This window comes from Aphelocoma coerulescens, chromosome 21 (genome assembly GCF_041296385.1).
Source record: "Aphelocoma coerulescens isolate FSJ_1873_10779 chromosome 21, UR_Acoe_1.0, whole genome shotgun sequence".
NCBI classification, from domain to species: domain Eukaryota; kingdom Metazoa; phylum Chordata; class Aves; order Passeriformes; family Corvidae; genus Aphelocoma; species Aphelocoma coerulescens.
Window position 1 is genome coordinate 2409451 of NC_091034.1, and position 12116 is coordinate 2421566.

Genomic DNA, 12116 nt, shown 5'->3' on the forward strand with positions numbered 1-12116 from the left:
TGTCCTGCAACTCATTTGCTGGTAAATCCTTCACAGAAGGGCAGCTGGAACACTGCTAAAACACCCACAGGAAGAGTTTTGCAAGCCCACCTAGAACATACTTCAGCTCAGACTTCAGGACATGAGGGCTGAGGTTTTACTGGTTGGGTTTTTTGGTGTTAATTTTTCTTTAAAAAAAAAAAAAAATCTGCATTTCCAGAAGAAGGTAAGGCTGAGTCTAGGAAAACCTGCAAGAGACCCCCGAGGTTCAGAGGAGCCTTTGCACACGAGATGTCCTACATGAGATGCTCCTACACAGCAGTGACATGGTGGTTTTGGGAAGTCCTCTCCCAGCCACAGCACCCCTTCCTTGGGAGCCTACAAACATCCTCTTGGCTCTTCCCTGTCCCTGTGGGCCCACCCCATGGATACTCCTGCTTTGCAGGGAAGCATCCTTCATGTGTGGGAGGCTTTCTGGAGCAAGGGAGGTGGTGTCTAGCTGAGCATCCCAGTGCTGGCCCCCCCAAAGCAGCTGCGGTGTCCCCTATTCTCACTGCAAGTGGTGACAGCTCTGTGCAGCCCAGTGACAATAACAGGCAAGGAGATGGATCACGGAAAGAGGGGTTTTTATTGTCCAGGAGGAAGTGCACACTCTGAACATAAAAGGCAAACCCTGCCCCACCATCCCCACAGCCAGGAGCAGCCCAGTGACCCCATGCTGCAGGATCTGACTCATGAACCACCTGGAAAGGGGCCATCTGGCAGCTCCCAGCCTCAGATCCTGCAGCCCACCTGACTAGGGTTGCCCAGCAAACCCCAAGGACACAGGTGTGGCACTGGTCTGACCTCTGCTCTCACCAGTGTGTCCATGACGGAGTCCCAAACGTTGGGAAGAGAGGACAGGGCCAGCACCCAGCCCCCTGTGCTGCAGGGTTTGCGTGAGCTCTGTCACGTGCTGGCTGCGGGGAGGGAGTGTGCCAGGGCTGAGTGCAGGACACAGGGTGCAATACAAATGAAACAACACATTGCATCCGTCCCCCTTACAAAAAGCTTCCATAGGAAGAAGTAAAGTGCCCGCCGTAGTCAGAGAATCCATCAGGACACAAGCGCCCTGCATGGAAAGCCAAGCCAGCCCTGGAAAGGCTGGTTTAGCCAGAATTATTGCAGCTGAGAAATGGCTTTAACCCGCCCCCCACCCCCCCCGTGCCCAAACAGGCCTGGCAGGAGCAGCCCTCAGGCCAGATCCCGCCGGCACCTGCATTGGAGTGATGCTGGGTGTGCTGTGCCCGTGCGAAGGACAGGGTGCTGTGGGCCAGGCTGGATCCCAGCAGGGAGCATGGCTCCCTCCAGTCCCTCTCCCCTCCTGTCACCCCCCAGCCCAGCCATGCTCCCAGCAGACTTTTTTTGCAGTGAGTTCAGCCCCACGACTGAGGCTTCTGTGCTTTGAGACCATTTTGTGTACTTAACATCCTATTTCAGTAAAACAGTTCCCAGACCCATAGAAAATTGTATTTACACCAAAAGAAACTCCCAGCCCACAGCCTGCCCTGCTCCCCAGTTCATCTGCATCTCGGCACCCAGCTCAGCCTCTTGGACCAGCTCCACACATCTTTGGAGGCCACTGCTGAGCACCAGGCAAGCTCACCCAGAGAAATGCTCCTGTGGAGGACAGACCACCCTCCCAGACACTGGGGTCACCACCAGTGAGATCCTCTGTGCCTGGAGCCCCTGTCCTCAGCCACAGGATGCTGTGATTGCAGCTGGAAATGCTGTCAATACCCTTCCTCTGCAGGTGACCCTGCAGCTCTGGGCACTGGCAGCCAGGTGATAGCACAGCTCTTGGGTTTCTCTAGGACAATATAAGAACAAAGAATTGTTTCTCTGTCCCTCCATCATGGGAGATGGGAGCATGCTCTCCCATTCCTCTCTGTTCTGGGGGAGGCCAGGACAATTCTGCTGGCAGAGAAACCTGAGCTTGTGGCCCTAGAAAACATGCCTGGGCTGCCTGGAGGGCTGTGCTGGATCTGGGGAGGAGTAGTGCTGGTGGGTTAAAGAGGTGGAGAGTGTCCTGCAGCACTCCAGGGCTTCTTGAGGCTCCAGGTAGAAGGCCCTGGACAACTCTCCTCCAAGCTGGGAAGTATGGTCTGAAGGCAGACCCAGCTGTTCCTGGCACTGCCACCTTGTACTCTGTCCCCTGCCCTCCTGCTCTTGGTAGAGGTGGACCATGAAGTCACCTTCAGGCTGGTGCAGTTCAGGAGGTCCAGGCTGGAGTACGCTGGGAGGTACCGGAAGCTGCTGTGTGCAGCCTGTGGAGCCCTGCTAGTTCAAGATCCAAGGAACTCCCCAGCTGCCTGATCCAAAGGAGTTGTGTGCCATGGCAAGCCCAGTCCCACTGCTCCTGGTTATTGCTGATGTGTCTGATACCCCTCCACCTGCAGGAGCAGCTGGACCATCCCACTGGGTGATGGGGTTGCCTCCTGTCCTGCATAGTTGTGTGGAGACCCCCAGTCCCACAGGGAAAGAGCAGAGTCATGATGTGTCCCCAGCCCACTTGGAAGGCTGCTCCCCCCTTCAGGTGGGGTAAGGAGGCAACAGGACCACCAAGGTATTTGGAATACCATGTTTCCACCAACGCTGAAATCAAAGAAATGCTGGCAGGGCTCCAGCTCCTGGTGCCCCTGTTCCTGCTCACCACCCTGCTGCCCCTTTGCCAGGGTAAGTGTTAAGGAATGCCTGATGTGGCTCTGCAGAGCTTGTGATCAGAGATGCCTCCTGGGGCCATTTGTGTTCAGCAGCTGGGATCTCATGGCCTGGATGCTGCTCAAGATCTTCTTCTGGTGGCCCATCATGGTGATTCCCAGGCTCCGAACATCCCTGGAGAACAAAAACACTGTCAAAGACACCTGTGCCAGGCCCCAGGGAGACAACTGCACCCCATGGACCGGCCCAGGAACCTGTGCCTGGCTCTTCTCCACTTGTCCATCAGCACAAGGCTGGTCCTGACGGGGGTCCATGGGCATCCTCCCAGGGACAGAGAGACTGCCATTCCCTTGGGCACCTCCTCCTGACAAGGCCACTGTGACAGCCCTATGGGGAGCAGGATCACTCCTGACAGGCTGGTAGGTGACAAGATCGATGCTCTGAAATTGGATTCAGTTTTAGTGAGATGCCCTCAGATAACCCAGTCAGAAAGATGGATGGATAATAAGCCTTCCCCATTCAAAAGATTCTCTGATGTGCATGAGAAACAGGGATCACTATCAGCTCAATCCCAGAGCAAAGGCCCCATGTACAGCCCCGGATCGATGCAGATGACAACCCTCTGTCTGTGTCTCTCTGTCTTCCCTTTCACTGCCACAGGAACCACTGTCCAGCAGCTCCATGCCTTTGGACAGGGAACAAGGCTCCTTAGAGGCTGCAGAGGTTGTTGCCAGCCCTGTCACTACTGGTAACAGCATGGGATGGGGGATGTAAGCAGGCATAAGGGTAGGAGCTGGTATAGTTGCCTTCTTTTCTGGTACCGCTTGGATGCTCCACCTTGGAAACTCCCTAGACAGGTGGGAGATCAAGTTCCTCACAGCAGGAGGGTAGTGAGACAGATCTTAACCCACCCTTGGTCATGTGTTAATGACCTTCCAGTGATGCCTCCCTCCTGGCTGCACTGAGCAAGGAACCAGTCCTGTGCACAGGGTCTGGCAAAGCTCCAAGGTAATGCCCAGCTATAATGGCTTCCCAGTGATCCCAGAGAAGTTGCACAGGGTAGCACGGCCACACTCTGGTCCAGAGAGGCCTTTTGCAGGGGAAACAAAGATGAGAAGCACAGAGAGACAGCAACCTCCCGCCTGACCCTGCTGTGACCAGGAGGTTGGGTTAGGTGACCTCCTGGAGCACCTTGCAACCTGACTTACCTCCTGTGGGCCTATGGTGACATTGGAGAGCCACCACAGAGCACTGGAGGTGACTTGGTGCTCACAGCCTCTCAGTACAACTCCCATACCTTCCCTCAAAGCTCAGCACAGCCTTGGACATTGTCCCAAATCTCAACACCGTTTGCCTAGAGATATGTATGGGGCACCAGGGACCAACTAGAATGAGCCAGCCGAGGCAGGATGGTCACTGTTTGGAGCTAGTGGATTGGTGCAGGGACACCCAGCCACACCCTGCTACTCACTCGATGTTCATGCGCATCACCATGCCCAGGGAGGAGTACCCAGCCATGGCAAAGTTCTCCCGGTAGTGCCCCAGTCGGATGGAGTCCAGCCAGTCCTCCACAGTCAAGCAGCTGGTCAGGTCGAGGAGGCCCCTGTCCAAGCGTGTCTGGGTGAACCTGGGAGCAGGACAGAAGGGGTTAGACAGAAAGGTTGGTCCAAGGTGACCAGGCTGTGAGGGCCACCTGAATGCACCCATAGAATCAGGGAAACATTAAGGCTGAAAAAGCCCTCTAAGATCATTAACTCCAACTGTTGACTCAGCACTGCCAGGGCTACCACTAAACCATGTCCCCAAGTGCTACATCCACACCTCCAGGGATGGTGACTTCACCACTGCCCTGGGCAGCCTGTGCCAGGGCCTGACCACCCTTTTTGTGAAAAAAAATTCCCTAATTTTAAACCTAAACTTCCCGTGGTGCAACTTGAGGCTGTTTCCTCTTGTCCTGTCCCTCATTCCCTGGGACCAGAGGCCACCTGCTGCCTCGTTGCCCCCTCCTGTCAGGGAGTTGTACAGAGCCACAAGGTCCCCCTGAGCCTCCTTTTCTCCAGGCTGAGCCCTTTTCCCAGCTCCCTCAGCTGCTCCTGGTGCTCCAGCCCCTTCCCCAGCTCTGTTCCCTTCTCTGGACACGCTCCAGCCCCTCCATGTCTTTCTTGTTGTGAGGAGCCCAGAACTGACCCAGGATTCAAGGTGGGGACTCACCAGTGTCCAGCACAGGGAGGCAGTCACTGCCCTGGTCCTGCTGGCCACACTATTCCTGATCCAGGCCAGATGCTGTTGGCCTCTTGCCCACCTGGGCACACAGCTGTGACCCTGCAGATCCTGCAGAGCAGGACAGAGAGAGCCCTCACAGGCAGGTAAAGGCAGGGATGCTGCTGCATGGGCACTGCTGCACTTCCTTGGTCTTGGCACGGGGGTGCCATGGAGGGAGCAGGGGGCTGAAGTGCAGGAAGTTCCTCACTACCCACCGCTACCTATGCCCACGGGCCCTGTGCGTGTCCATGGTCCCAAGGGCAGCCATTGGTGCCACAGCCAGTCAGAAATAGCCCTTATTCCTGCAACCCACGTGCTCTGCCCAGTATCAGTCATCAGCCCCTGCTCACACAGGAGTCAGGGAGCCCTCACCTGTTCACAGTGCCCATGCACTTGAGATTGTCAGGGTTGCGGATCAGCTTGTCCAGGATGCCCACAATCTGGGAGAAGCGAGGCCTCTCGCTGCGGTCCTTCTGCCAGCAGTCCAGCATGAGCTGGTGCAGGGTGGTGGGGCAGCCCATGGGGGCAGGCAGGCGGTAGCCTTCCTCCACAGAGTTAATGACCTGGAAGGAAGCCACACGCCGCAGTGGAGCTGCACCCCCATCCCGCTCCCAGCCCCCGATGGGAAGATCCACGAGAGCTGCTGGGGCCATGGGATGGGGAGCAGAGGGCTGTGCACAAGCTTTGCGCTAAACAACAACTGAATGTCTGCATGCAGGCTCTGAGCAGAGCTGGCAGCAGGCTGGACACCACACGTACAGGAAATCAGTGCTATGACAGCAGAGTTATTTAGCGGTGCTGTGGCCTAAAATATTGCAGCTTCCCTCCAGCAGACAAGCCACGAGGGCTGCACTCACACTCAGTTGTTCTACAGCCAGGGCGTGGCACTGGTCAGCAAGGCTAGAGGAAACCCTGCTTGAAGGAATTGTGTGGAGGAGGTAGTGTAAGCCACTGCATTCATGCCCTGCTGTCACCAAAGCCACCACAAAATAAAAAGAAACCTAGGAAGAGAGGGGAGTCCCAGCACAGGGGGAGATTTATAGAACTCATAGGTAAAAAAAGGAGTCCTGTGATTCTGCAGAACCAAAATACTCATTTTACTCATTTACTGCCTCCTTTTGGAAATTTTGCCCTCAGGTTTTGGTCAGGATTATAACCTACATTCCCCTTCAGATTTTATACTACTCTTGAGGTGAGAGTGGCTCCACACAACTCAGACAAGCCCAAAGCCTACAGCTGGGTGGGGCTAGCCTGAGGCTCTCAGCAGCCTCACCTGGGCACTGGAAGGGATGGATGCTCAGCACTGGGACTGGCAGGCTGGTGCAGTGCGGCTGCAGTGATCCTAGGGAAGCCCTAACCCCTTCCAGGGACTGGGAAAGGTGGCACAATGTGCTGAATCTCTCCAGCCAGCAGAAAGGCAGGACTAGGGACAGCCACGGTGCACACAGGCAGGGTGGCAGTGACCTCCATGCTTGCATTCGTACCGGGCACTTGAGTCAGTGTCCCCAGGACGGGGCAGGACTGGGAAGGGCCAGCAGGTAGGTCAATGACCAGTGAGCTCCGGTCACTCCTGGGAGCCACGGGACTGCAAAGGCAAAGGCTGTGCAGTGCAGAGATGGACTGCTGTCCCCACAGAGGGGACGTGCACCCTGTGCACAGCCCTGTGGGGATGTGAGGAGAGGCAAGAGCTGGTCCTTGGGCCCCTGTTCCCAGCCCCCCACCATGCTGGCCTGGGGAGGGCAGGAGGAGGGGCAGGTTTGGCAGCACTCACATCCCGGTTGGTCATGTTCCAGTAGGGCCGCTCGCCGTAGGCCAGCACCTCCCACATGACTATTCCATAGCTCCACACGTCACTGGCCGAGGAGAACTTGCGGTATGCGATGGCCTCGGGAGCCGTCCAGCGGATGGGGATCTTCCCCCCCTGGAAAAGTGAGTGAGAGTGGAGGCTCAGAGCAGGCAGGGCTCAGCATCCCGAGCTCTGCAGCTGGGACAGCTGTTGGACAAGCAATAAGCTGAGGTGGCGTCTTACGGGAAGGACTGAGGAGGCAGTGTGCACAAGATAAGCCCAAAGGTGTGTGTGAAGGACGACTTCAAGGTGTTTCCAGCAGAGCAAGGAGAACACTGTGTTCTTTTACAAGGTCTTCATGGACAATTTGGTCCCCCCAGTGCTCAAGAGACAAGGAATTCACAGTGATGAAGAAGACCCTTGGGCTACCAGAGCACACAAGCACAGAGCTGACCCTGGGCGCAAGCAGAGAACCTGACTTGAGCAGACAGGGAGAGTGATGGGATGTGCTCCCTGTCCTTCCCTGCTTTGACAGGCAAACACTGAAAAAGAAGACGCATTCAATTAAAGGACCATGCTGACAAAAATCAGCAATGTATGGACCAAGAATGCTTTTAAGCTGGAAATGTGGTTGCCAGACATCTGAAGAGGAAAGTTGCGGTATAGGGGACATTGGCTGGGCTTCCCAGAGCATCTGGGGCAGGAATGGTGTGTCTGGGATCACCTTCCAGGGATACCTGTATAGGGAGAGTTGCCTCTACCTCTACCCTGCTGACTCCTGCCTGCTCTGGCACATGCCTTGATAAGGACTGAAGGTGAACAACGTGTCTCTTGGGAGTGTCCCTTGGGGGAAGCAATCTCCTGAGCACGTTGAAGACAACACAGGAAGAACACAAGTTGCTGAACACAACAGAAACCTTATTTGAAGGGTACCCTGACTGAGACCTCACCAGAGATCCTGACTCTGGCACTGCCTCCTTGTGGTTCAGCTCCACCCACAGTCTTCCTCCACAGCAACCAGCTCTGGTGGGTTTCACTGCACTGAGGTACCTCAAAGCAGCAGAAACCAAGCAGCAGGAACCTCCCCCAAAGTTAAATTATCTGGAATGCCCTGCTACTTCTTGAGATACCAGAGGGAGCAGGTGAGTGCATGGACACATACACGGTGAGCCCCTCTGGCTCAGCTTCTCCATTTTGCTGAAGCCATGAAGAGCATGAAGGCCACGTTCGTCAGGCTGGGCCACAGTGCACTCATCCCTCAGAGCTGCAGCTGCTCTGGGACATGCTCGGCATCAGCTACCCCAAAGGAACCTGAAGCCCTTTCTGCTTCTTTCGTCTTGGTCTTTCTGAGAAATGATGCTTGGAATCCTCAGCTACAGCTCCAAACTGGCCTCCATCAGGAACAGTCTGTCCACCAGATATGTGCCAGGGGAGCACACTAATTCTTTTCATGGACAGAGAAGAGCAAAAAGAGTTCATTTTATTTAACATATTCTATGTATTTCATGAAAATGTGTTTCATTTTGCTTCTGATGACCTCCCATGGAGGAGCACATCAAGCTCCAGAGCTGCCAGGTTGGCCAGAAAAATCTCAACATGGCTTCACAGACAAAAGTGTCCTGCATGAAATAAAAACACAGGTTGCAAAACCAATTCCCACCTTTTCCACATCCATGAATGAGGCAGTCACATGGAAAAACCAGTGTGTGGCCACGATGCTGAAGGGTAGACCAGAACACCCCCCTACAGATTGACGGGTCTAGGACAACTGAGGAGTGGATGGAGCTACACAGCCTAGGGAAGGACTCCAACAGGGACATGTAAGCCACACGTGCCCATGGGAGCAGTTGGTTGGGGACGTTTGATAACTCCCCGCCCTCCCATCCTGCTGCTCTTTGTTCACTGCACACTCAGTTCTGGGATGTCCCTGTGCGAAGGACAACGCATTGAGGCCCAGGACCTCTTTGGGTTTGAGCCCTTGGCCTAGATGTCAGCAGGAGGTGACATCACCATTCCTGTCCTACCTGTATTGGCTTGTATCTGACTTTTCCATGTGTCAGTGGCCTGAGGCAACAACAGTCACTAGGGACCAGCACTGTGAGCCACGCACCGTGGTGGTGTACGCAGCATCAGGGTCATCCTCCAGGACGCGGGAGAGGCCGAAGTCAGACACCTTGCACACCAGGTTGCTGTTGACCAGGATGTTGCGGGCGGCCAGGTCCCGGTGCACGTAGCCTAGGTCAGACAGGTACCTCATGCCTGCCCCGATGCCCCGCAGCATCCCCACCAGCTGGATCACCGTGAACTGCCCGTCATGTTTCTGGAAAGGAAATAACCATCCTGTTGGTGCTGCTGTCATTAAACCAGCCCCCCAGTGCCTCTCATCTTTGGCTTAGTACCTCCTCTGACCCCAGTGCCTCCAGCTTGTGCCCCTGCCCACTTCCTGCCCTCTCAGTGCCTCTGACACATGCTCAGGCAGTTGTCCCTGCCTTTGCAGTGTCACTCCAGGGAGCCAGACACGATGCCTGAAGCCTGTGTCTGCTGGAGAGGTGAGAGCCCAGCACCCACAGCTCTCTCTAACACAGGGCTTTCAGTGGCTGAAAGGCTGAGGAGCAGGAACCAGCCCCAGGGGATGTGCAGTGAATGAAAATACAAACTCCCTCCTTACCCTGAGGAAGGTGTCTAGTGAGCCGTTCTCCATGTATTCAGTAACAATCATTACCAATTTGCCTGCAGAAGACAAGGGAGGTCAGGTTAGCAGAGAAGTCACCTTCCTCCGGGAAGCCCAGTGCCAGGTTTTTACTGGGAGAGACATGAATCCAGGCCTGTGGGTCTTCTGCAGCCCCTCAGACTGGTGTCACCCCTGTGCTGGGCAGGACTGGCCCAGTGATGGGGATGTGGCAACAACCCAGACAGGTGCCCCTCCCTCCAGGTGCCATTGATATGGCTGGGTCAGCTTCGTTACCCTGCTGAAATTTGCATTCCATTAGTGTAAGGCTTTGCATCAAAATGTGCCTTTTTGGAGGAAGACTTCAAATTATGATTCAATACAGGCAGCCTTTAAAGTAAATAAATGCCTTTGAGTAGGACATCTCCCAAACCAACAACAACCTGGAGCACACTGCAGAGCAAGGTGTGGAACTGCCACGGGAACTTTGTCCTGGAAGAGAAGGCAAGGGGGTGGCTGTCCCAGGTAAATGCACAAATCTGAAAAGCCACTGGGGCAGTGAAGGATGAAGTGCACCCAAAGCGAGCCCTGACCCCCATCTCCCAGGCTGCTCACAGGGAGATACATCCCAACTCTGCCCCACCATACGCTCCCTCCCCTGCCAGCCACATACTCCTGGTGACCACACCCTCCAGGTGGATGACATTGGGGTGGTCAAACTGTGCCATGATGCTGGCCTCACTCAGGAAGTCCCGCCTCTGCTTCTCTGTGTAGCCTGCCTTCAGTGCTTTGATGGCCACAGGAATCTCCCTCTTGCCTGGCAGCTTCAGGCGGCCGTAGCACACCTCTCCAGACTCCCCTGCAAGGCAAGGGAAAGTGGGGGCATGGAGATCTCCTCCGCTTCTTGCACTCACCCACTGACACCACGAATCATCCAGTCTGTCAGCATACTCACAGCATGCCCCAGCCCCTCCGGGTTTCAGTCTGAATTTCAACCCCCTCCAACCCCTCCAGGATTCAATCCTCTGAAAGGATTGCTCAGCTCTGGCTTCCTGTTCAGGAAGGGTGGGAACATCAGAAACCACCTGTCTCTGGTGCCTTTCAGTGAAGGCAGTGGGCCAAGAGCAGTGATTACAGTGGCACTTGCTTTATTGCTTTTAATGAACAAATTTGAGAGTCTCAGAGCAGCCAGGATGACCCTCATCATTTCTCTGGGTTAAGCCCTTAGGGCGCTGCTCGTGAAGTTCCAGCTCCATCTCTGCACTGTGCTTCCCTGAAAGCCCCTGCTCCTATGCAAAATTCCCTTTTGTTCTGAAAATTTACCATTTCGCTTGCAATTTCATTTGCATCTTGTCACCCCAGTTTTTTCATGGGTGCATGTTAGGGCACCCATGGGGACAGGCTGAGCCATCTGCTGTGCCAGCCTGAGCCACCAGTGCCACACCTGCTGACGAGCAACCCCCTGCACCAGGCTGCTCCAAAGGGTTTATTTCACTCCCCCAAACCCCCACTCTATCCAAGGTTTTGATCTCACAAGGATAAGGAGCAGATGAAGCCCTGCTGAGCATGGCTCTGATCCCAGCGGGCCAGGGGCACACCACAACCTCAGATCATGGATTTCCCCGAGCAGACACGATCCAAAGAGGCAGCTGGGCCCCAGGACTCACCAGACCCAATGACCTTCTCAATCTTGATCCGGGAGGCCTCTATTTCACGGGTGAACTCATGCACAGCTTGGCAGGGGTCCTCGTACGTGTGGGGGTCCACATAGAACTTAGACTCGGGGAACTTCACTGCCAGGTTTCAAAGTGGAGAGAGGAGATCAGCACTCTCAGGAAGCCGTGCTGCGAGGAGGGACACCCAGCAGCAGGGCAGAGGATGGGCAGGGGCAGAACAGGTTGAGGAGCCACAGAGATGCAGCACAAGGAACCCTAAGTCACTCTTTGGCCCAGCAGTGTCCTCAGAGCAGTTCAGGACCGGGCTGCCCAGGTGTTCTCCACATGATTATCCCACTCCATCAATACCCCCCCTGCCCCTGGCCTGCTGCTCTCTGGGATGATCCTGCTGCACTCTCAGTGCACCCTGTTCAACCTTTCAACCCCATTACCAGGATGCCCCTGGGATCAAGCCCCCACTCAAGTCTCCTAAGACATGTTCCTAGGAGGAGGCAAGATACAAAACCCCTCCCCCTAGAAACCATGGCAGTGTCAGGGGGTAACAGTCCAGCTCTGCCCCTCCATGGGGCTGGCTGGGGTCCTTCCCAGAGAGTGTCCTACCTTGCCCATTCTGATAATGCATCTTCTCCTCATCAGAGTCCTGGAAAGCCTTGCTGTACCCACAGTGCCTGCCACGGGGGGACAAAGGTCAGAAAAAAGCCCCCATCCCCCATCCACAAGCATTCCAAAAGCAGGGTGGAAGTCAGTGCATGCTGGGGCTGTGGGCAGCCAGAGAAAACACTTGGCCATCCACCAGCTGCATTCATGCATCTCGCTGGACTGACACTTTGGTCTGGATCAAAGAACTCTCCAGGTGCTCTCCGAGGCTTGGCAGTGCTAAAAGCATGTGTGCTCCACATGCCTGGCTCAGCCATGCTCAGACAGAGCACACAGTCTCCCTTGGATCTGTCTGAGGTAGAAAAGATCTCTCCACTCCTGACCTACCCACCAATCCATCCAGTCAACCCTTGTACTGGTACTCGTTCAGGTACTGGAATTGCTATTG

General features: G+C 55.2%; 1 protein-coding gene across 1 annotated transcript in view; it reads right to left on the bottom strand.

Moving 5' to 3' along the window:
* Nucleotides 1-2585: 2585 nt before the first annotated feature.
* EPHA8 (EPH receptor A8) overlaps nt 2586-12116 on the bottom strand; it is a 50855-nt gene continuing 41324 nt past the window's right edge. The window contains exons 9-17 of the mRNA XM_069034887.1: nt 11672-11739; nt 11063-11188; nt 10069-10254; nt 9396-9457; nt 8838-9047; nt 6713-6862; nt 5314-5504; nt 4151-4306; nt 2586-2853 (exon numbers count right to left, since the gene is read on the bottom strand). Coding sequence (XP_068890988.1) covers nt 2739-2853; nt 4151-4306; nt 5314-5504; nt 6713-6862; nt 8838-9047; nt 9396-9457; nt 10069-10254; nt 11063-11188; nt 11672-11739 — 1264 coding nt within the window. The 3' untranslated portion in view covers nt 2586-2738. The remainder of the gene's footprint in view (nt 2854-4150; nt 4307-5313; nt 5505-6712; nt 6863-8837; nt 9048-9395; nt 9458-10068; nt 10255-11062; nt 11189-11671; nt 11740-12116) is intronic.